At 38.8% G+C, this 25,436-nt stretch overlaps 1 protein-coding gene across 6 annotated transcripts in view; it reads right to left on the reverse strand.

Annotated features, from left to right (window-relative positions):
• diaph2 (diaphanous-related formin 2) overlaps window positions 1-25,436 on the reverse strand; it is a 375,689-nt gene that overhangs the window by 125,201 nt on the left and 225,052 nt on the right. For all 6 annotated transcript variants that reach the window (XM_082548121.1, XM_082548120.1, XM_082548122.1 and 3 more), the window contains 3 exons: window positions 22,636-22,737; window positions 20,012-20,251; window positions 11,460-11,589 (listed from right to left, as the gene is read on the reverse strand). In XM_082548121.1, the coding sequence (XP_082404247.1) occupies window positions 11,460-11,589; window positions 20,012-20,251; window positions 22,636-22,737 (472 nt within the window). The remainder of the gene's footprint in view (window positions 1-11,459; window positions 11,590-20,011; window positions 20,252-22,635; window positions 22,738-25,436) is intronic.

Here is a 25,436-nt window from a genome sequence, read left to right on the forward strand (position 1 = left end):
TTTCTTGACGGTTCTGTTTCTTGTAAATAGTTTTTTGTTAATTGTTAGCAAAGCAGTACGTTTGTTTTTCTATGTGTATTTTACTTGCCACTGGTGTTGTAGAGCAGTGTTTGGGAGCCCTACATATCAGCTATGCTTTGGTCACCTGAGCGTGGTTCCATGCTTATTTAAAATGTTGTATGATAAGTGATAATTCAATGTTAAATGTTTGTTCCTGGAATGTAGGAGGTATACATAACCCTATTAAACGGAAAAAAATATTGAGCTTTCTTAAGAGGGAGAATGTACATGTTGCCTTGTTGCAAGAAACTCACCTGTCTCCTCAGGAGCATCTAAAACTGAAACGTGATTGGGTCGGTCAAGTTTTTAGTTCCTCCTTTACGAGTAAGAGCCGCGGTGTAGCCGTTTTAATACATAAACACCTACCGCTGACAGTTGACCAAACAATTTGTGATAAGTCTGGTAGATATGTTTCCTTAAAAGGCACCCTAGGTGGTCAGGCGGTGTCATTTCTGAATATTTACTTTCCACCAGTACAGTCTAGTGACTTTATTGCTCATATTTTCTCTTCCTTTTCTGATTGGGTTTGTGATAATTCTGTGATAGCCGGTGATTTTAACTGTTATTTTTCTACAACTAAGGACAGATCCCCTCCTAAACAAATTCAAATGTCTACAAGGGCCAAAGCACTTTTAGATACTTGTAACGAACTTGATCTGGTTGATACCTGGCGGACTCTTCATCCTAACGATAAAGAATTTACTTTTTTTTCCGGTGTTCATAGAACAAGTAGTAGGATCGATCTCGTTTTCACCCCCAAACGATCACTGGGAAACATTTTGAGATGTACAATAGGCGATATTATTATATCAGATCATGCGCCGGTTTTTGTTCAGCTAAGCGATCTAAATCCTGTCCCTCGGTCTCATACCTGGAGATTTGACAATTTTTTGATTCACGACCCAAGGTTCGAAACATTTTTAAATGATCAGCTTGAACATTTTTTAAAGGTCAATGCAACCCCTGAAGTTTCTCCAGGCCTGCTTTGGGACACCCTGAAGGCTTACACCCGTGGACTGATTATATCATATTCAGCAGGCCTGAAGCGGAAAAATCAGATGGAACAACGGAAATTAGAACTGGAATTGCACGAACTGCAAGCTAAACATAATGAATCACCTTCAGAGCAATTAAGGAATGAAATTCAGGTGGTTAAAACAGCTTTGGAGGCACTATTAACAAGAAAGGCTGAGAAATCTCTTTTCTTCATGAGGCAGAGGTTGTATGAGTTTGCTAATAAACCTAACCGCTATCTGGCCAATCTTCTTCATAATAAGGGTGCTGGTTGTAATATCCCATGTGTTAGAGACTCATCTGGTTTACCTAAATATGACAATTTAATTATTAATGATACTTTTAAAACTTTTTATAAGCAGTTATATACCTCCCAGTTTAAACCAACATTGGAACAAGGTATGCATCACTTCTTCTTAGGACTAAATTTACCTAAAGTTACTGAAATCCAAAGGGATGATTTATGTAAACCTATAACGCAAAGTGAAATTTTGAAAGTTATTCAGATGCTTCCAAATAACAAAGCCCCGAGTCCAGACGGGTTCACGGGGGAATTCTTTAAGAAATTTAGTAATATTCTGACTTCCCCACTGTATAAGATGCTTCTGTCCTCTTTTGAGGCAGGCACTCTCCCCCCCTCCTTAATGGAGGCTAATATTTCGCTAATTCTGAAGAAGGGGAAACCTCCAGAAGAATGCGCCTCCTATAGGCCTATATCTGTTTTAAATCTTGATTTGAAGATACTTGCTAAAGTCCTGGCTGTACGTCTTGAGCCAATACTACCTTCGATCGTTGAGAATGATCAAACTGGTTTTATACGGGGGCGGTATTCCACACATAGCGTGAGGCGCCTACTTAACATTATTCAGCACTCATCTTTGTTTAACCCTGAGGCTCTAGTCATCTCACTTGATGCTGAAAAGGCCTTTGACCGTCTGGAATGGCCGTTTCTTCTTTTCACACTTCAAGAATTTGGTTTAGGTGACAACTTCGTTAAATGGATCCAGATCCTTTATACTTCCCCTCTTTCGGCAGTGATTACCAATGGTTATAGGTCGGACAATTTCAGTATTGAACGTGGCAGTCGGCAGGGCTGTCCGCTGAGCCCTTTGTTATTCGCCCTGGCTATGGAACCCCTTGCCACAGCCATTAGGAAGGATGCTGCTATTGAAGGACTCTGTTTGAACAATTCTCAACATAAGATTTCACTTTATGCAGATGACGTCTTAATTTTTCTAAATTCTCCTGCTCACTCAATTCCTAGATTAGTTGCGTTAATTTCCCAATACAGCTCCTTCTCAGGCTACAAGATCAATTTTTCTAAAAGTGAGGCTATGCCCCTCTCTGTTCTAAATGAGGTTGATCCAAACATTTCTCAGCCTTTTCGTTGGTCTCCCTCCGGTTTCACTTATTTAGGGGTAAAGATTTCACCGAATCTAAAAGAAATGTATAGTCTGAACTACACCCCTTTAATTCAGACCATCAATCGCGATTTGGGTAGGTGGTGCAGCCTCCCTCTGTCTCTCTTAGGTCGTATTCATCTGGTCAAGATGAATATCCTCCCTCGCCTCTTGTATTTATTCCAGATGTTACCGCTTGCTCTGTCCAAAAAGGTTTTGTCAAAATTAAATGGTTCAACTATTTCTTTTATATGGCGTAAGAAAAGACCTAGGCTGAGATACAGTTTTCTGTGTTTGCCTGTTCAGAAAGGCGGTCTTGCCGCTCCCTCCTTCCCACAATACCTCTTGGCTGCACAGTTTAAATTTCTTACAGAATGGTTTATGGACGATCCGGATTCCATTTACCTCAGCGCTGAGTCCGCTTCTTTAAAGGGCATTCCGTTGCGGAACCTGCTATATATTTCCTCAGGTAAAGCCACAGTTCTAACACAAGATAATATGGTGCTAAAGAATATGCTCGTTATTTGGCGCAAAGTCAGGCGCCTGGAAGGATATTATAATTGTTTCTCCCTTCTTACTCCTATTCATGAAAACCCTGACTTCTTACCTGGTCTTCGGGCTGGTTTTGAGGACTGGTCTCAAAAAGGGATTAATACAGTGGGTGATCTTGTTCATGAGAACTCTCTTCTTACTTTTAATCAACTGAAAAGCAAGTTTGGTCTGACCAATAAGGATTTTTTGAAGTACTTTCAGGTAAAGCACTATATTACTTCTAAATTGAAGGATTTGAATGGAGGGTTCGGTCTTTCTCCTATAGAATCACTCATGGTAAAAACTACCCAACTAAAATGTATCACTAAAAAGATTTATAACATTCTGTCTGATCTTAGAATGGATAACTCTAACAAAATCAAGGGCCAATGGGAATCAGACGTAGGCGCTATAGATGCTGAAGCTTGGGATGAGTTGTGTTGTCGTCCTTTTAAAGCCTTGGCATCTAATTCTATTTGGGAAAGGCAGTTTAAACTTATAAATAGGCTTTATATTACACCCGAGAAGAGACACATGATGTTTCCAGCTTTGCCTAATCTCTGTAACAAATGTCAGTCTGCTGTTGGTTCCTTTTTTCATTGTCTGTGGAGCTGCCCTGTTATTCTACAGTTTTGGAGATCACTCATAGACAAGCTATGTACTATATTTAATTGCCGACTGCATCTGGGTCCAAGGACTTGCCTGTTAGGACTGAACGATGAGCTACCTGCCGGCTTTCGCAGCAAAGATCTCCTTCACATACTGCTACACTACGCTCGAAAGTGCATTATGGTACTGTGGATTTCTGATAAGGCCCCATCTGTCAACCAGTGGCTACAGTCTGTGATATGTATCATGCCAATGGAAGCCTTCTCTACAGCACTTAAGGACAAACCTTTCCTTTTCTATCGCATATGGGACCCTTTTTTGGCCCACTTGAACACTCCTTCTGCTCAGAGGTTGAAATCGGGCTTACGGGATTTAGCCTGGCAACAAAGGGACGATTGTTAACCTTTTTCATTGTTTATGAATATTGCTGTTGGCTTTCTCTTTCTGCCTCCCACGTCCTGCTATACATGTAGATGCATCTTTGTCCTGTGTGTGTATATGCTGGTGACTGCTGTTTCCCTGCTTTGCAATTAAAAGTTAAAAAAAAAAAACAAAAAAAAACAAACAAAAAAACAACAACACTATATCGGATTCATATCGGTATCGGCAGATATCCAAATTTATGATATCGGTATCGGTCATAAAAAAGTGGTATCGTGCCATCTCTAATTTATTCAATAATAAAATCACCTCTTTTTAAATAGTTCTTAAACAACATTTCTTCAAGTCATATTTCAAAATGAAAAAAGGTTGTCGATTAGCTAATGTGTGTTTTGGTTCTAAATAGGTTTTCAGCATTTAAGTCTGATGGGAGATTTACTAAGAAGCAAACGAAAAATGTGACTCGAGTAAGTCATCTTGGTGTGCACAATTTTTCTACCAGCTCTGCGTGTCAGGAGTAGGCCACTTCCTCTCCTTTTTTCCTTGTAGACAGCATCAGTGAGCTGAAATCTTCAGTGTTTCTATAGATGTTCAAAGGGGTTTAAAACCACCCTTTGATTAGGATTTATAAGTACAAAGACAAAGCCAGTCTACTGTTGTCTCAGGTGTGCACTCTAGGTCAATGTACCACTGGTAGGTGAATCTCCATCAAGGACCGAGGTTATGTTCCTTAGAGATCAGGTGCTTCTACCTTCAAAGTTTCCAAAGTCATGACCAGCTTCTCTACAGCCGGAGGCATCCCAAAGGAATTCAGCTCTTGTGGACAGTTTACCAAAGCTTGTAAATTAAAATGATATTCTTTGTAAAACAACTGTATAAATCACATTAATTACATGTTAAAATAGATATTAAAAAGTTTCTTCAGATTTGCCACTTTATAAATTACAACAGCGAGCCCCATACTACACCCTATTAACTCCCATGATTAAAAGGCAAATGGAAATCCCATTGAGAATATTAATATGCACCTAAGTCAGATTGTCATTCAATTACTTTTAAGCAAGAATGAAAAGTGTGCCTACAAATCTACAAAGGAAGATTTAACTGTCTGTGAAATAGATTACTGTTGTTGTTTTTCACTGCTTGGGGTGGCTCAAGACTCATCCAACCTAGTATTACCTGGAGACCTTTAGTAGTTTCTAACATTTTCAGAGGTTATGTACTTATTAGCATGTGAATCTGCCATGTCCATAAAAATACTGATAACGATCTTATATAACACTGAGGTGTTGTATGAGAGCAATAATAAGCACAAATCTGCACCTTTATAGTCTAAATAAAGAACAAAAAGTGCCTAAAATACAAGTGAAAATTTGCCAAATGACCCATTTCATTTTAGTTCCATTTGATGAATATTATTAGAATATAATTATATTGTGCTAATCAAATTAATATTGCCCTGAAATCCTATCTGAGTGTGAGTATAACACAGTCTTTCCTTATCCAATGCAAATGCACCACACAAAACAGAAAAAAAGTAGAACTGATGACAAAACTGGGGAATGCCTCTTTGGTGCTGAATAAGGTACCCACAAGGGAAACAGACCTGATAACAAATGAAGCTCTAAAACCAGGTAAATAGGTCTGTCTGTGATCTGTCTGTCTGTCTGTCTGCATGAGTCAACTTGGGTTTCTAATAACGAAAAGAAAGTCTCTTGGCCAAAAAGAGAAATAAATAAGCTTTTTGTCTATTGCAGCAGTACTTATTTGATTTGAATAATGTCTATTCTTCACATTCCCCAAGTTTCTGCAGCTGACTTCAGTAAGATACCCTCCCATCCCTGGACTGGCAAGAGGGGAATATCTTCTCAACCCAATGATTCTATGCAACTGCACAAAAACTAAAAGACAAATGATCCTTTCTGTGTCCCACCATATCGAGAAAGGCATTTTGTCTACGTAATACAGAGCCAAGTACTGCTCTGAGTTTAAATGGGAAATGGGCACTGCTTTATTATGCTGCAGTGCCTTGAAATGAATGTGGATAATAGATATATTCACAGCGGTATTAATATCCTCAGAGTTCATCTTTTTTTTTTCTCCCCTCATTCTCCATTTTCCCTCTCACAGGCTCCAAAGTACTTTGCCCTTGGCTATGCCTTATACTAAATAGATTTATGAGAACATTTGTGTCATATTTCCTCTTTTCCCGGATTGTCAAGACAGATTGTCAGTGCACCACTGATTGAGTGGAATCACCACACAGACTTAGTTCCCATTGTCAGGCCCCACATATTCATCTCTGGGGGAATTTAACAAGGCAAATTGGCCAATGACACTTCTCTCCAGCCATTGCCACTCCTGTTAAGATGGGGTCAGGGGTATGAAAATAATAGACTCTATCGCTACATTTCAAATGATTAGAGTTCCAACACTCAATAATATATTTATAAATGAAAGTTTATACACAGAACGACTATCTAGCCTCAGTATTGCCCACAGTGCATCATCCTAGAAAAAGATTTGCCTAGAATGCTGCTTTATGTCGAAGAACAAGCCAGGACTCCACTGTGTGTGCTGGGCAGCTGAATTATTAATAAAGCTGCTGAAATTTTGAGCATTTACATTGTTTGAGTAAAAAACCTTGCAGCCACAACATACACTTTCCACAGCTCATACAGCTAACTACAGTAGGATTATTATCAAAGGGGCAACCTAAAACAAACTATTAACCAAATGCACACAAATATAACTGTTAAATGAAAGTAAATGTAGTACAGTTAAAGTAAAGGTTTACCAAAATCAGCAGCCAAGTCACTTTATTTGATGTTTTTTGTAATGCACATTAATGGTTTGCCTATCCTGTTCCACAGTCTACTGCAATACTGCAACAGTTCCCATTAATTACTTAGTTTGAGCATTCAATTAATCAGTCCGTATGATGGCGTGCTGAATTATTAATGCCTGCAGGAAATACTACCAAACGTTGTGCAAAAATGGCAGCATCATTAGTTTGCCATCCTATTTGACTAGAATAATATTGAAAGAATAGTCTGAAAATAAAATCATACAAATCTATTTGAATTAGTCTCACTCTTGTGTACTGTACATTGTTTGTGTCAGTCTGTGCAAATCTAAACAAACAAGTTAATTATAGTCATGTTATAACAGATTATGAATCAACAATATGAAGTCCTCTGGACATGTAATTTCTCAAAAAGTAGAACTTTCTTGGCTGTTTTCAAATGAATCACAGTGGCTTTATCAATATTCTGCCAAAGGCTGGTGCTTTGTCCCGTACTGAAATCTTTTTAGTCAAAATACATTTAAAATGTTTGATTCTGAAAGAATTATCAAAAATAATTATGGTGACCACGGAGGAGAAAATGTAGTATTGCACTATTAAATGTTGTGCACGCCATTACGATTGTGCTTATATTTTGTTTGTTTTAAGCGCTTCCTCTCACAGCAAGAATATAATGGATTGTGCAGTAGAAGTGAAAAGTAGAAGTGTGGTGAGACTTATTTAAATGAAAAATATGTAACAGTATTCCCCTGTGTTATTCCCACTAACAGGGTCCGCATATATGAAAGTAATGAACTGAACAGTTAATTTCACACAAAGTGCAGAAGGTATATACAAAGTGTTTCGTGCATGTTTACATCTGAGACTATGTAAGGGCTCTCTGGGAATCATATTATCAGTGCACAAAAACATTTCAGTATAACTCTGATTGCATGTTTTAGGCTGTTGTCATGCTGCAGAATGAATTTGTGCCTGGCCGGATGTGTCCTTGATGGTACTGTGTGATGGATAAGAATTTGCCTGTGAGCTTAGGATTTACAAGACCAGTAAAAGTTCTATCGTGCAAAGAATCTCACAGTTGCCTGCAGACATGCTTTATTTTGGAGCCCTCAAGTCCTTCAGCAGACAAACTGCCAAATATTTTGCATTTTGGCTCATCATTCCAGAACATTTTTAGGGAGGGCATTTTTTCTGTATCGTAGTTCTTGCGTTTTCAAAAATAGGTGCAACAGTAACTGAGGAATTGCTCTTCTGGCCACAAATCCTCCCTAAAGGGTCCTTTTGAGCAGACTTCTCTGAACTGTAGGCAAGTATACCAGGGTCTCACTGATTTCTGCCAATTCTGAGCTGATGGAGCTGCTGGGTCTCTTCCATTTTTGAAGGGAAGTCAGCTTGACTTTTGTCTGCTGCACTCAAGTTTCAGTGGCAAACCACTGCGTTTCCAGTCCTTACCCTAGCCTGTTTTTTGTGCCTCTGCAGAGCAGCTTAGATAGCCCATTTGGAAACACTTGTTTGCTACAAGACATCTGCCAGAAAGAGTTTGCTGATGACCACCATGTGGCTTGTGTTATGCTCACTCTTGCCATGGTCTAAAGGTGTCTCTTTCCACCATGACAATCTCATATTTGAGTATAACCCATTTACAAATTGCACCGTTCATTAGCACTTGCCTGCTGTAACTGCTTAATTATCTCCTGTGACGTCCCCAGCCCGTCTCGTCTCTCTCTGTGTCTAGTCAGTCTGAGTGCGCTTGTCACTTCCTGTTTTATTTTGACAGACTCTCGTCTCATGTGCATTGTGTTCAGTTTCGCTTCCCTCTTGTTACTGATTTATTCCTCCTGTTGTCCCAGCTGCCTCCACTTCCCTGATTACCCTATTGTGTGTATATTGTCCCAGTCTCCCCTTGCCTTTGGCCAGATTGTCAGTTCTACCTCCATCGTTCTCGTCCATGTTCCATGTTCTTTGTGTTTAGTTTTGCCCAGTTTGTTGTTAGTGAAAGTCTGAGTCTCATGTTGCCTTTTTTATTTCGTTTGATTTTGTGCAGCCTTACTAAACGGCTTGCTTTCATTAAGTTTATTCTCCTAGCATCTGCATTTGGGTCCTCGTTAAAACGTGTGACACATTGTCTAAGTAGAAGTGCTGCTCCACATTCCTAATGAAAAATATAGTTAATACTGATAATTTTGCTACCATTTTGTTGTGAAGTATCCTTTTGCTGAGCAGAGAACAGTTAATTTTGAAATTACAGAAGCAAATAATTTAGCCAGTGTCATAGTTTTTTTTTTGTTATTGTTAATGTTGAAGTGCCTGATTGTCATTTGGATAGCAGAATAAAGTAAAATGTAAAGTGTGGTACTTATTTTACTAAAAGTTCACATGTTTCATAGTAACATTTCTTTAAAACTATATGTCCACAGTGAACTGCTTAAGGTGGAAAAAGGAGGAGCCTTTCCCTCATTAAGATCTGGAACATTTGCAACTTGCTGCCTCCTTAAATAATCGTGGATTTTAATTAAAATTGACCTTTACAGAGGTAAGCTTTGAAAATAGCTGAATCCTATGAGGAATGAAGGGTCTCCATTGAGAACATTCACATGTGCTGGACTTAGTTATTGTTACCCTCTAATCTCCATTATGGTACACACATTCCTCCTAACAAGACAGCCTATAAGGTATAAAAAAGTTGAACTGCCTTTTTGGGTAACCCAAACTTTTAAAAACAAACAGACTGGACTACGACTGGCAGCGAAATAATCGAATAAGCTGCACAGTCTGACACGATAACTCAGTGGTGTTGCGGTACTGTAATTTTTTAAAAAACCCTTTAGACTAGAGAACACTAAAGTAGCTAATCAAGGAAACAAAAACAAACTACGATTTCCTACTGACATTAGACAGGATTGACTGCCCTTACGAATGAGGCTTATTAACTGTACTTTTAAACCAGTGTATTCATTATACGTTCATGTCACACATCACTCCCTACGTCACTTTAAATCAGCCGCTCTCTAAAAGCCTCTAACAATTTACAATCAGAAATCATATGCTTGTACACCTGAGATTTACTGTAAGAAATAATATATATATATATTTAGGAGAGGATGAAGGTCATCTGTGCAGCTCCATATTACTCTATATGAAATTACTTTATTTTGTTGGTCTGTTGTTTTAGGGTAAATGCTAATTATATTGTATAGACTTAATATGACAATTCTAACAAAGCCAAAAGGTTTCCAAAGAAACAATAACATTATTTTTTTTCCATGGATGTTTATATCAATAAATCATTAAACAGTATGCGGTTCAAGTAATGTAACATGAAAAAGAGCTTTCAATAAATGTGAAAGTAGTTCTGATTTTATATTAAACTGTTAGATTGTACAATGTGCATTCAGATGAAATTAAGATGAATAAACCATTTTAATACATTTTCTATAGTCAGTTTGCCTAAAATGAGACCAAAACCTTGTAAAAGATCAGGAAATAGCGTCAAGCAATTAACCTTCAGGGACCTAATATGTCCCTGAGGAACATTATTAACTGTGCTCTTGTTACCATAAACATTTGTGAACTTCCTCTGAAAGTAGGCAACAACAATACATTAAAATCAAACTAGTGGGTGTAAAAACTGTTAATGTCATCCAAGCCAAAAGTGCAGGTACTGTCAGCTTTAGAGCTTTTTAACCGATTAAAAGAAGAGATGTTTCAATTTCTGTGGTTTCTGAGCTTGTTATAAATTCTATAACATATATCAAATAATGCACATGTACGAATAAAAAAAATAAAGATACCATTTTGACTACAATGACCTGTAGGTACATTAGCATATTTTGTGTAAAAATGTGAACGGGAGACCGCCTGCTTGAAAATCCAGTGTAATGTACTATACGGGATGATTGATGAATGGACAGTATGTGGTGTAAGTGAGATGCCGAGTAAACCGCTTTTTGCATCCCTACTTCTTAAATAGATCCTGAAGTTTGTTTTTTTCCCAAGAGGCATTTATTTACTGGTCTCACACAACTAATTGGTTTCTCCTTGAATAATTCATTTCCATGAAATGACAAAATTGATACAATTCAAAATGTGTGCACATGGACATCTTAATATATGCAGCGGTTGAAGACTATTCAGCCCACTTACACAATGGCTGGCAGTCCCAGTCAAGTACATAATTAGTTGAATTAGATTAAATAACCAATTACGAGACTAACAAAGTAAATAAGCCTGCAGGGATTCCACCAATTGCTTGAGAATAGAATTAAAGTGGAATTAGTTTATTGACAGGCTGAATGACAGTGTGGTCAGACAAACAACTCTATTCCTGTCACAGAGACAGAGTACCGGCTGACGTCCAAGGATGAAATGTATAAGTGTCCATACAGTACTTTAATTATAGTACTTTAATTACATCATTTTAACTCAGTATGAGCTACCATAATGCTCACAAAAGTAAGAGACTATAAGAACATACACCATCGGGGATATTTTAAACTGGTTAAACTATAAAATACGTTGATATCTAGATGGTTGCAAATTCCACTCCAGTTTAAGATGTGCTGTGGTAATAGCACAGTAAAGATGTCTATAGTGGTATTAGCAAACTGGTCTGTGACTGGGAAAGTCTTGAGACATACTACACAGGCAGACAGACGTACCTTTGCTAGCGTTCTCCACATGCTCCAGTTCATCTGGAAACCTCAAAATTTCAGAGTAGCTCTCTTCACACTTCTCAGCCAGGAAATGAAGAAGTGTTGTATTCTGACTGACAGATTTAGTGTCTCGGAGCTGAAAAAGATGGAAAAAAAGATTCACAGATGTTTAGAGTCATTTACTTGAGGAAAACAATGTCCCTTCATTTTCTCAGTGAAGGTACATGTTGTCAAACCAAAGGTTTTTTTAAATCCTCAATACCAGGCGCTCTTTTCACTTAAAATCAGTGACTGTTATAAGTTTTTAAGCATGGTCTTTTCCCTCATTCAGCTCTGGAACATCTGCGGCTTGATATGCCTGCTTCCTTAAATAATCATGTGAATTTTAATTAAAATTGAGTCGATGTAGGCAAGCTTTGAAAAGAGGAAAGTGTTTTTCATCACAACATTTTGGCAAAAACAAAGATTTATATCACTGAAGACTATGATAGGAATGGCCCTTTTACTTAAAAGCAGTTTTTATGTGTTCCTGTTAATATACACGAAGCATTGGCTGTCATTTTGGACCAACTGCATGGTAATAATAATGCAACTAGTAAGATGTGCTTTAGAGAAAGAGAGTGGAAGTGTGGCTAAATTAGATATAATATTATTTGCTAAAACAATATATTTCGTGGGATCAATGTGTTGTATCTCTACATTATATTTTATTGTCCATAGCCACACTGACAATGTTAAACATAATTGTTTACTCAGAAACACAAGAGGGATTTCTCTGGGGGCTGTTGCTGTACATTCAACAAAATTAGTTCCTAACAAGCCAAACGCCCAAATTTTGGAGAACTCCAACTCAAACTGATTACAATACATAGGGAGAAGGTAAAATAAATGAGACCCCCCGAAAATGTGCAACCAATTACTGAAGACTAAACCGAAACAGATAATAATACACATATGCATGTACAGTATATACACAAATAATAACCCCACTCCCCTGAGAATAAATCGCTGGAGCAGGAAAGTTTGAACAAAAGTAATGTACTGCATTTGCCACGTGTGTGTGAGTCTGTTCATAAGCTGAAGCTTGGATTCTTCACATCAGTGCATAGAGAACTTGTTCCATATTCATTGCCCACTGTGATTGCTATGCTGTTTGAATGGCATGCTGGGAAAGCTAATTAGCACAGCCCACCTCAGTGTACTCATACTGATAATATCCATCCTGTAAACAGCCTGCAGCTGGACATGCCCACACATGTACGCATGGAAACACGTGTGCTCATGTGCACACATGTAGGGAAAAGAACAGGCAAAGAGACGCTGTCACACATCAGCTCAAAAACACACACACTGTTGTCATTAGAAGAGGATCAATCATCGTTTCGCTAATCACAACTGAATTTCATGGAAATTTAATTGGTTTATTGTCATATTGCCAAACTGTTATTACTGCGCAGAGAAGAGAAACTTCCAAGATTAGTAATATGTAATATGAGACAATTAAAATATAATAATAATAATAATAACAACAAAAAAATGATCCTTATCTGGGGTAATCACAGACCTATAAAATTGCATTGTATTGTTTTTCTTTATTGTATCAGTTTCAACAAGACTGAGGGACACATTCTGTTTATTCTATTTCAGATATCAGACATTATCATCACTAAAAAGTAACATGATCTGGTCAACGCTGACTGTAGCTGGTAATAGATGTCATTTCTAAAAATAATAATAATAATTTAGAAGGTTTCCTTAGGAGTTTGGTCAAACGCAGCCAGGAGGTAAACCATGCTGAAATGTGAATGTGTGCCTCACTGTTTATATTTGTGATTATAACACGTCTCTAACACAGTGATAACATGAAAATCCCTTCTGGTGGTAACACTTGTGACTCTGTAACATTACAACTGGTGAACACATAAATGTCTATCAGCGTGTTCTGTTTGCTTTGTAGGCTGGTGGGCACTGCGGTTTCTCAGCCGTCTACGCCTGTGAATTTGAATTTTTGTTCATTCGATGTAACAGAGTCAGTAATGGGAACAAAGAGTACATCTTCAGCTATTCTTTATTATTCTGTTTATTCAATTATCCACCCACACGCATCTAGATCAAAAGTATGTGACTCAATAAAACAGCAGTCTACGTTTATATTTTTGACGGCAGATTATATATGAGTCACAAGTCACCGCCTCAATATCTCTGCAACAGGTTGTTCTGTCATTCTATCGTTCACTTATCGATCTAAAGTATTTGGACACTTTAACTGTTTTATCACACATCTCCTTGTTTTGCTTTTCCCACAGGGTAGAGGTTGTCACCGAGACAGGAGACTGCCTGTCATCTGAAGAGCATGCAAAGCATCTCTCATTATCCGCCACGTTATATTCACAACTTCATATTTATTATACACAAATAACACTCATATGCATCTTTTCAAAATAAGAGTATTGAGTGTTTTACTGAGCCCATAATTTTCTAGCAGTAGTAAACGTGTAGAGGATATAAATGTTGTCATTAAAAATATTTTAGGGTTTAAATTATTTAACAGAAGACAAACAGCGTGCAGATCATTTTAATTTTTCTCAAATGGGTTTGTTCTTTCTTGTCTGGCATCTAAATATTCCTTCCTGTGCACACAGTTGCTTTCTTTGCAGCGCTACTACAGACTTTTGTGGTATCAATTTTGTTTCTGTGTTTTTACTGCCATTAACTGGCCAGCATGTTTGGTTTTGGCCATGGCCTTCATCTTTCTCTTTTACTTATATCTGACCCTCTCGTATGTGGAGCACTTTGGTATACCACTGGTTTTTAAATGTGCTCTATAAATAAAGTTTGTTGTGGTTGTCTGTAAGGTGTTAAATTGATAGTTCTGTATATTTTTAGATGTATGCATCTAAAAATATGTGCAGCTCCTGATGCACTTCAACCATTCCAACTGTAAAAAGAGCAACTATGCCTTGGATTTATGTTTTGAGCCCACTCAAAGCACTTTCTACTATAAGTCTCATTCATTCACACACACACATATATATTCATGCAACGTTTTATCCATGGCTAAGTACTTTTTTCAACATTCACACGATGATAGATGCATGAGTGGCAGCATATCGGTATCTTGCATATGGATACTTTGATGACCAATGTATCAACCCACCAACCTTTTAGCTGTTAGACAACCCTCTCTGCCACCTCAGCTACAACGTACACCCTATATTTATCTTGAACAAATCTAGGACACATTGGGATGATGCGCACATTTGTTATTAAGAATAAGGGAATTATCAGGAAAGAGAGATCTCCATATTATACATACAGGAGCTGCTTAGCCTTGGAAACCCATGGCACGAGTCTCCTGGTGCACAGTTTTCATGCTGATGTTAACGCCAGAGGACGTTTGAACTCCGCAGTTATTGAGGAGCAGTGCGCTGACTACTTTAACGCACTATGCGCCTCAGCCCTCTTGTGCACTTCATGGCTGAGTGCTTGTGGTCCCTAAATGCTTCCACTTTGCAATAACACCACTCACACGTCATTATGGAATGATAGGAGGGAAGAAATTTCATAAATGGTCATGCTATTACAGTGCCACACTCAAATTCAGTGAACCTTTCAGAAGGACCCCTTTCTTCACAAACATTTATAAGGGCAGAGCACAGCTACGTGCTCGAGTTCACACACCTGTAACAACGGGGCTGATGAATCTGGAAGCACGATTAGCATTGTAAGGTGAATTTTCTCTGACATAATAAGACTGAATCCCAAAACAAGCAAAACCCTAGATAGCCCAACGTAGCTGCTTTACTGAAATGAAAAAGAAATCCAAATAAATTGTACTACTTCAATGATAATTGTAGAGTTAAATGAAAAAAAAAACAAAAAAAGAAAGACAAAACAAAGCACTACAGCGCCATGTTAAGTACTTGGTAATGGTTTACTATTAAAAAACAAGCAAAGAAAACCCTCCAAGATGAGTCATGTATGGTTGCAAGTATACTGTATTTTAAAGAGAGAACGCTACAAGACAGAAGGAGTCGTTGGTAGTAGTAACACATCCGGCTGAGGGCCTCTATAAGGGCAGAAGGACTTTGTATAAAGCCCAAGATGCTGATGTTACTTTCACATTATTTTACATCAGGATTTTGAGTCAATGCAGCTTTGAGGTATCGTGAGAACTGTGTCAGGGGCTGTGCGGTGCCTGGGCACATGTCAAAGTTCAGAGCCATTTTAATCTCAGTCCATGCCTTGCACTGGATATTTGAAAGTCAGTACTAAAAGTGACTTTTACTGTCAGAGCTCCAAGCTGAGGAGCGTCTCCTAGGATATCTTAACTGTTATCTTAGATGCGTTTTTTTAAACTACCCAAATAAAATATTTCGTACAATACAGTAACTACAGTGTAAATACATGTCACTACTTTAGACAAACCTTTTCATTTGAAACAGATTGAAAAAAGCTTCATTACTGTGTTGTTGAAAGCAAATCCTGAACAGTTCTGTCGTTCAGTCTTTCATAACAAAACCTGATTTGAGGTAACACGATTTGAAATCCTTCACAAGTGCATACACATGAGAACTAAGAGTAGCAGGACATATCTCGTGCAAACAAGTTCCCACTTAAATATGTAGATCGGAAATAAATAAATGAAAACAACAGAAAAACTGATAACAGAAAAAGTGGCAGTGGGAATATAGAACCCTCACATTAACAGAGGACTGTCGGCCCTTGATTGCTCAATTTAACTGCTGCAGATGGAGCAGCTCAAAAGACAAATATATTGCATGATTACTCATACAACCAAATATTACACTGGATCATAAGAAACAGAGAAAAAAAGCAAAAGCGGCATTTGAACATAAAAGTACACGCAGCTGCTGAGAAAAAAAAGCTCTGCAAATGCACACTACACTAAAATGTAAGGTTTCCTCAACTCCAATATAAATGCTTGTGCTTTGGAGTTTAAAGACACTAGTAATTCTATAAAAAAACAGTAATTCCTGTAGAAATACTGTATTTTTTTACAAGGTCAGAACTGTCGGGTAGATGACTCCATTCCACCAAGTCAAGCGCCTGCTAGACATCCTGTTACCTCTAGCTTAAGTCAAACATGATCATTACCAGGTGTTCTTTATTTGAAAGAACAAATATTCTTTGACTCATGCAGTATTTATACACGTATGACACACATTTAAAGATGCAAACATTCTCTTTCTATAGTCTGAATGACCATGCTTTGTCGAATTTTGCTTTTAAAGTATTTAGTGTAATACAGGTATTCTTTGAGCAATACAGTTACTAAACTTCTTGCAACCCTTTAGCAGAATTTCAGCTTGCTTAATATATGTGACCAGGATATCAGTGAGTACTCCACAGGATAGGAGATTGAACCAGGGGAGTCAAGAGGTGGAAGGTGAAGGTGGGTCAGCCTGTGCCTTTCCTCTTGCTGCTTATTCCCATCATCAACCTCCTCCATGATGAGCCCATTAGGTACCCTGGACCTGCCACCTAGGAGGCCATTTACTTGATTGACTAAAGTGAGAAAGCAGACTTTTTTTCCTTGTCCATCAATAATGGCCAATCAGCCCCCTGAGGGGTTACCAGGCTCTACACTGATATTCCACACTGATTTAGTCAGCTTGCAGGAATACCAAAAGTACAGTACACTGCATCCACCATAGAAAAGCTCTCGCTGTACAAGAAATATGGAGGATTGCTAACTTCAGATACATGCAGAATGGGGTGGCTTTAAAACTCATGCATAGTTGTCTAATATTAAAAAAATCATATGAAGTGAGAGATCATCAGAATACATCAGCTCTATTTTTGTTTTTAAATTTTTTCTATTTTTTTTAACCTCCTAAGACCTGAACTCTTCCACGGCAGCATTTTTAATTTCTCTTTGATATTTGGTCATATTGGAACCCGATGAATGTAAAAACAAAGAATTACCAGATTTTTTTTTTTTTTACCTTATTTTTGTTTTTAAGAAAAATAAGAGCCAAATATGAGGATATTCGTTTAAAATTTTGATAGAACAGTAGCAGTGTAATGTCCTCGTAAGTGGATATCAGGCCCTTGTAGAGCAAAATTCAGTATTTTGGTCTAAATAACCCAAAATGTGATGTCCACATATGTGGACGCAGGTCCCAGGAGGTTAAAGCTGAAACACAGCTAGCAAACAGTAGTTTGACCAAAAAATGAAACTAAACAGAACAAAATGCCCAAAACATATATTTGAAATATTATTTGATTGTTTTTCACCAGTGCAAGATTGCTAACCACAGGCGGTATTAAGGGGAGGTTTGTCCATTCTCTAAACATCCCCCAGTAACTATTTTATTAGTTTATTATCAGATAAACCTACATTAAAGCAAGAAAAACAAAGAGAATGTTTGGTTGGAGTCTTTGTTCCTTCTTTTATGCATTTATGTGTGTAATATATGTCAGCGTGTTTCTTTTGTTCCGTACTTTTGGTTTTTGCGTAAGTACAGAATCATTAGTGGTTCGATATTTTAGTAGATTACCAATTTTTTTGGTAAACAAAAGGTTGCTGATTCACTTCTAGCCAGAGAGACAAATCCCCTTTGCGGCTGTGTCAGGAAGGGCATCCGGCAAAAAAAATCTGTCAAATCAAACACACAGAACTACCCGCTGTGGTGACCCATTGTGACAAGGGAGCAGCTGAAAAGAGTTTCCCCTTCTTCTACTATGTAAGAGTTTGAGTTGGGAATATGAAAACTCCTTAAAAAGGTGACTTTAGTTGCATAACAAACAAAAACAGATCAGGACATTTTAGAAACGACAAAGAAAAGCAAATTAGAAGCTATTAGAGTGCATTCACAGAGGTGCAGAAAGTCTGTATATAGGTGTCTGTATTTAACTAAATTTATATATTATTATAGATATTGCGATATTGTTCCATTTTAGCCTAAAATATTGGGTGATTACCGTAATTGTCGGGCTATAAGCCGCTACTTTTTGCACAAGCTTTGAACCCTGCAGCTTTTAGTCAGGTGCGGCTTTTCTATGGATTGTCCGTGATTTTCGTCATATCGTAAGACGATTTGTTTTGTTTGTTCCGCTGTTGTACGGCACTACGTTGCCTGGCGAAAGATCGGGGTTCAAGAGTGGTGTGTTGGTCACGTGTCCGTCCGCCAGGCAACGTAGTGCCGTACGAAGTAACGGGAAAAACAAACTTCAAAGTAGCGCTACGCGTTCAGCGGGAGGCGTGGATGATGAGCGGCGATAAACTTGCGAAAAGCAAGTTATGCTCAACTCCACCGGTGGATTCTGACAGCGTGGAAAAGTGTGAAAACATCCACAATCACCAACGGATTTCGAAGGGCTGAATGCTGCATGATGGAGAGGAGGACACCGCCACGGCCCTTCTGAGGGTGTTCGACTCTGACACTGACAACGAGGATTTGTTTGGTTTTGAAAGTGACAACGAAGGAAAGAAGCGGAGAGTGGATGACGAAGCCATCCTGAGCCTGTTTGTATCCGACACTGGAGAAGAGGACTTTGGTGGTTTTAGTGCGCAGGAAGAAGAGAAAGATGGTGGTGAATGACTGACTTTTCTTCTTGTTAAAGCCGTGTCACTGCACCTGAGCCTAAAAGGTAGTCCGAATCTATTTTTCTGGTGTGCTGTAGGTTATTGTTATGTACTACATGTGCAAATATGTACCCATAACTTGTTTTTCAAAATATTAATAAAAGGGGTGTGTCTCCAAACAGCCATCTCTTTCCTGATTCGCTTTGTGCATATTCTCTTACATATGATAAGTCAAGATTGAAACACCTGCAGCTTTTAGTCAGGTGCGGCTAATGTATTTTCCCCTGATTTTAGCTTGTGCGGCTAATATTCAGGTGCGCTTTGTAGTCCGGGAAATACGGTACTTATGTCAATCAATCATGTACAATAACAAATGTACTTCAACTCATGGTATCATGACTAACCCTAGCTGTTTCGGCTGTGGGGCTGATGGCTTTGTTGTGCTTTTGTAAGTGTGTGTGCATGGCTGCCAGTCTTCTCTTTCACACCTTTGGATGCTGTGATTTTACCTGGCAGTGAACACAGATGTAGCCTTTGCTGGCAGCTTCATACCTCCCAGTGTTTGTGTTATTTTGTCTATTGAAACATTTTTCCTCCTCCAAGGTGAAAGCTGAGGTGGAGGGAAAATGTTGCTGTTTGTTTGTCTGTCAGCAAGTATGCAAAAAACTACCTGGCCGCTACTAACTTGGAGGAGAAGTGCAGCATAAACATCGGGGGTACTGACTTTTTGTACAAATTGGGATCACTTAAAACGTAAAATCAGATCAATACATTTTGAATCATCTTTAATGTTAAAATATGACGAAACTGTGAAAAAATGCTGATTTAATGATTCTGAATTAATTAGTTAACTCCCTTATGTTCTTATAAATCTGCCATCCTTTAGCTGAAAATCACGTGATACAGTTACAGTTACTAAATTTCACCTTTCATTTTCATTTCTGTTCTCATTTTAGACATTTAACCAACATGTTTTGTTTTTTTAAATGTGTGCTGTTTACGTTACCTTGCAAAGGAAGCTGACGTTGAAACCGAAGGTTTGGGCGTTTCTTGAGCCGGCATTCATGTAATTGCCAACCAGCAAAACCAACTCCAGGAGTTTGCTCAAACCTTCACTCTTCTTCACCTCCTCACAAGCAAATGTCACATTCATGATGTCGGGCCGGATGTTATTCACCTGCTCCTCAAACGTCAGCTTGAACAGAATGCCGTTGAGACGTGGCCGTAGGAGTTTTACCGAACTCATCTGAGGTGACAACATAAAGAAAGAATGTAAGTGGCATTTATGTGTAAAAAAAAGAGAAAAAAAATCAAACAAGCACTTTCTTTGTACACCTACTTTTGTAAAATCATCCTGGGTTTGTCATAGTGGAAGCAAATAAATACTCATTGCCACAGATCTTCAAATATACATACCCATATTGTGTGTTAGGAAAATATTCTTAATTCCATTATTATTCAATAATGAAACTTTTTTGTTTTCATTTCAGCTAATTAACAAATGAGCAGATTTTTGACAGGCACACAATTTTCATGTGAAAAATAATGCGTCACGACACACAACCCAATGAGCTCATTATCTGGGTGAGTTACCCTCAATAAATGTATATGTATTAAGTAAGTAGCAAAACTTTGCTGATTGGAAGCAATTTGTGGCTTACTTGACAAGCAAACTGCACTTGCATGCCAGAGCACTCGTTAGACAAATAACCTACAACTATATATATATATATATATATATATGTGTGTGTGTGTGTGTGTGTGTGTGTGTGTGTGCAGATCATCAGCATCAAAGCAAAAAGGCTTTCTGAATCTAATCATTACAGATTTCAGTGAAGTAGCACTATCCACAATCTAAGAGATATTTGACAAAACATTGTGGGTTCATACTGTACACTACATTTTCATAAAATGAACAAGCAAAAAAAAGAAAAGAAGTACAGAAATCCTATAAAGCTATAGCACCTCGCTATCACCATCGTGTTCAAGCTCAAGTGTAATACTGCTGCAATAAACTGCAAATCTACCATAAACAAGTTCCACGTTCACACAGAAATCTATTAAACAGATTTGTCTTAAATAATGTGAAACACAATATGTTCCAATGCAGTAGAAATACTAATCAGGTGAAAAACAAACAAGAAACACATACGATATATAGCAATACATACCCATAATCCCCTCTACCTTAATTCCTTGCAGGCACAGCTATACACACTCAGTCACTTACTCTCCATCACAAACACATGCACACACATTCCTTCTCTCTCTCTTACTTGAAATGATTTGTCTACAATAAGTACAACTTACACACTGAAAGCAAGCGTATTGGTGACAGCTTTGGTAGAGAAAAGCCTGAACATAGCTTATTTCCCAGGGGAACTGAATATCTCTACAATGAGGCGCTACTTCATCAGCGGGGCAGCGTACGATCACAACATTGGTGAGATCATGAGGGAAACTTGCCACCCTCTGCTTCATTACATCTTCCAAAAGACACAGACAAGTAAAGAGATAAATAGTGTAATGTAACATATAGCTGTGAGCCCGAGGTCTAACATTTAGCTCTAGCATTTCTTTTGTAGACCTGTATAATGTACCTCTGTGTCTTGTTGTAAAGTTACCTTTAAAGAACACTTTCTTTTACAGTTGCCTAAAGTGCTGGGTTTTCACTTGGTAAGTGGATGGCGAGAGCAGTTAATTAAAAAGTCATTATAGCTGTAACTAAGTGGAAAGGTCAGAGTAGCTTGATGATGTACTTTCCATCTCCTAGAATAGATTTACAGTAAAACAATTTAACCTGACTTTGTCGGTCATCCTCAGTAGCATCTGTTTCAATTAGAGGACAAGTCCAAAGCTGATTTTGTGTATATTTATCTGTATTTATTTGTTTGTTTATTTCAGTCTGTTCAAAGGTGATTCGTGGTTACGAAAGTCTCTGAAAGGTCTGTGGCAATTTGTGAATTACAAAAAAGAACAATAAAATAGGACAAAGCTCTTCATATGTCTTACGTATCTTTATATGTGTATGCGTACTCCGATCAAACAATTATAGTGCTAGATCTGAGTGCTAGACATGAAGATTACTTTGTGAAGTTGTGATACGAAAAGGCTCACTATAACTTTATTTATCTTACCACTGCAAAAGACAGAAATTTGGCTGTTCATGGTAAATTGATTAGAGGATTGGGAAAGATCACCAAGCCAACTGATGTCAACTGCGTACCTTTCAAAGGACTTTATTACAGACAGCATTGGTAGCCTCAGGGTAGGATTTTATCATGAGACAACATTGACAGCTGATGTCAAAATATGGCATTCAGTAAGTTCTTGATGCAGAATTCTAATCAAAAATGATTGAACTGTTCTTTGCTCAAGTCAAAAGGACGCTTTCAACTACAGCCTCTGTCATTTGGAAGTTTTGCTTTTTTCTAAAAATCCTTGTCATAAGCTACCAGTGTCCAAACCAAGCAGCTCCCCAAAAAAGTGAGTGTGTAATGAAGTAAAAATTCAATTTTTAAACAGTGTGTGCTTGCAAATATTTGACTATAACATACAGGGAATGTGATTGTGTAGACTGTTTTCTTGTTGGAATCCGGGAGGCAGCGGGCACCAGAAAATTATACTCACCACAATGCCAAACTGCTCTGACTCCACAAGCTCCTCATATTCACCCTTTAGTTCTGCTAGCGCATTCAGCTCTTTCTGCTCTGGCAGGTTCTTTATCAGGTTCTAGAAATGGAAGAACACACACACACACACACACGCACACACACACACACACACACACACACACACACACACACACCACAACAACAGAGCTACTGTTAATGCAAATGTAATTTTCTCTCCACATCAACATGAAAATCATTGCACAGACACGGAGGACAGTTTAGCTTACACAAAAAGATGAGAAAAAAGTCCACAACAGCTCTTTGCTTGGACTCACACTATTGTGTTCCTATTTAGTTTACTAGGTTAGTAAATAGTTTGAAAAACTGCACATGTTGCCTCATGGACACATGCCTTTCCTAACAAGTCAACCTGCAGATGAGATCCAGGTCTACGTGAAGACTATACAGTAAGTAGGTAAAATTTTAGTAAAATGTATTTCTACTTGATACTCTACTTGTACTTTCTACTCTACTTCACTACTTGATACCACTAGAGTGCTTTGTATTTTCCTCAACACCAACCAACAACCAAAAACACAGTACTATGAATAATCAACATCAATTTGGAAATGCAAGAGAAAAAGAACTATGAGCATCATAACAACGAAATAGTTTATGTGTCGTAATAACTTAAGCAGAATATTTCTTAATGAAAGCAAGTAACCACAGCAGGGGTTGATAAAACTGAACTGGTATTAAGAGCAGAAAACAGGGTCTAAAATGTGTTTCTTCATTCAACTATAATACAAGATTTGGACAAATCCGAAACACTGATAGAAGAAACTTGATCAATAGAAAGTCCAAACATACAAGTGGCCAGGACTGTGAAAACGTTTTTGGCTTTTTTCTAATACACTCATGATTTTATTCTTTGAGATTTGTTTTTTTATTGTTCATTGTTATTTTTTCTTGAATATTACACTACTACCTCGTTTTTTTCTTCCTACAATGACCCCGATTGCTGTTGTAGCTATCAGCACAAAGACATAATACTACGCTTGGTATCAACAACATTTATTCATATTAAGCAGCATACAAGCCTCAAAGTAACACATGAACTTTGGTTATTTGTCATGGTCCTGGGTCTGCGACCCAGCGTTCTGAGTTAGTGGATTTTCTAGATTTTTTTATTATGAATTCTACGCTTGGTTAATTTCATTATTGTTTCTTGTAGCCATTCCCTTGGCATATTTAGTCTTCTTCTGTTATACATTGTGTAAGAGCAAGTCCTTCCTTAGTGTTTCCCATCCTCTTGTGTCTAGTTTTCTGTGTTAATTATAGGTGTCTCCCTGTGCAGTTAGTCTTGTCTCCATGTTTATTTGCCTCTGTTACCCCAGTCATGTCCCTATGTGTCTATCTGGTTCCTCTATGCTCTCGCCCTCACCCTCTGTATGTAGTCAGTCTGTGTGCGTCTCTCGTGCTTCCTGTCTTATTTTGTCAGTCCTTCGTCCTGGGTGCATTATGTTCTGTTCTGCTTCCCGTCTCATCAGTCGGACTATGTTCAGCTGTGTTCCCCAGGTGTTTCCGCTCTGCTCTGTTTCCTCCTTCCTTGTATATATTGTGTCTCCTCATGTTCCAAGGGAGACGAGCTGAAATGCTTGGCATTTCCACCTCAATGCCGCTGTGTGGCTCGCTGAAGGTTTTGAGTCGGGGGCAGTCGGAGCAAGAAGATGCTAGGCTCCCATGGTCGCTGCTCTTCTTTTGCAGAGCAATTCCCTGTGAGTGAGAAAGACCTTTTCCCTCGTGTTCACGGTAAGTCAAAAACTGTTGTTTGCTATGCAAAGGACCTAATGACTGTTCAGTGTACCACTAGCCCATCAAAATCTAAGACTGTTTCTTTTGCTTCAAAAGCGACCAACATTAAACGTGTGCATCATGTAGCTGACCCACTAAAGTCTGCAAAGAGGCTGGGCTAGCGACTCTAAAGTCACTTCACAGTTTATTTCCCTGAACCAGTCACTTCTGAGGACCCTGAATTATCCTCTTTGAAGACTGTTTACTGTGAATGTGTGCTGGACTATCAAAAGACTGTTTTTGCTCCCCAACCTGTATCATTCAATTCATAAATACAAAGACTGTTGTGCTTTTGAAACTGGTTGAGTTTTTCCACCTGTGACTTGGGCCCTATTCCAGTTCCCCCAGCGGGTTGGACATAGCTCTCTCCCGCACCCATACCTGTTCCTCGGGTGGGAGTGGCTGGTGTCCAGTTGGCCCCTGCAGCAGTCCCTGTTCCCAGGCTAAAGCCAGCTGGGACCCAGTCCACCTCTGGACCTGTACCAGTTCCTCAGGTGGAAGCAGCTGATGTCCGGTGGGTCCCTGCACCAGTTTCCAGGGCGAGGGCAGCTGAGACCCAGTCCACTTCTGCACCTGTAGCTGTTCCATAGGTGGGGATGACTGGTGTTCAGCCATATGTTTTTCCAGAATGAGAATGGTAGCTTATCCAGAGCCTGCTGTGTGCCCTGTGCAGGCCCAGCCAGAGCTCTCTGCACCGTCTGCCTTGTCCTACCCAGAGGTGCCCACGCCGTGTGGACCTCATTCATCTGTGGCACAGCATGTTTTGTCCCAGCCAGAGGTCTGTGCTCCGCCACTTGGTCCTGTTCTGCCCAAGCCCAAGGTTCTCCGTCGCGTCTGTTGACAACCTCAAACCAAGCTGCCTGAGGAGTCCCGTCGCCTCTGGCAGTTCCCAGTGAAGTGCCGCTTGTCCCGTGGCCGGTGACCAGAACTGCTATTTGTTTGTTTTTGGACTCACCTGCTGCT

This window comes from Aulonocara stuartgranti, assembly GCF_965226115.1.
Source record: "Aulonocara stuartgranti genome assembly, chromosome: 2".
NCBI lineage: Eukaryota > Metazoa > Chordata > Actinopteri > Cichliformes > Cichlidae > Aulonocara > Aulonocara stuartgranti.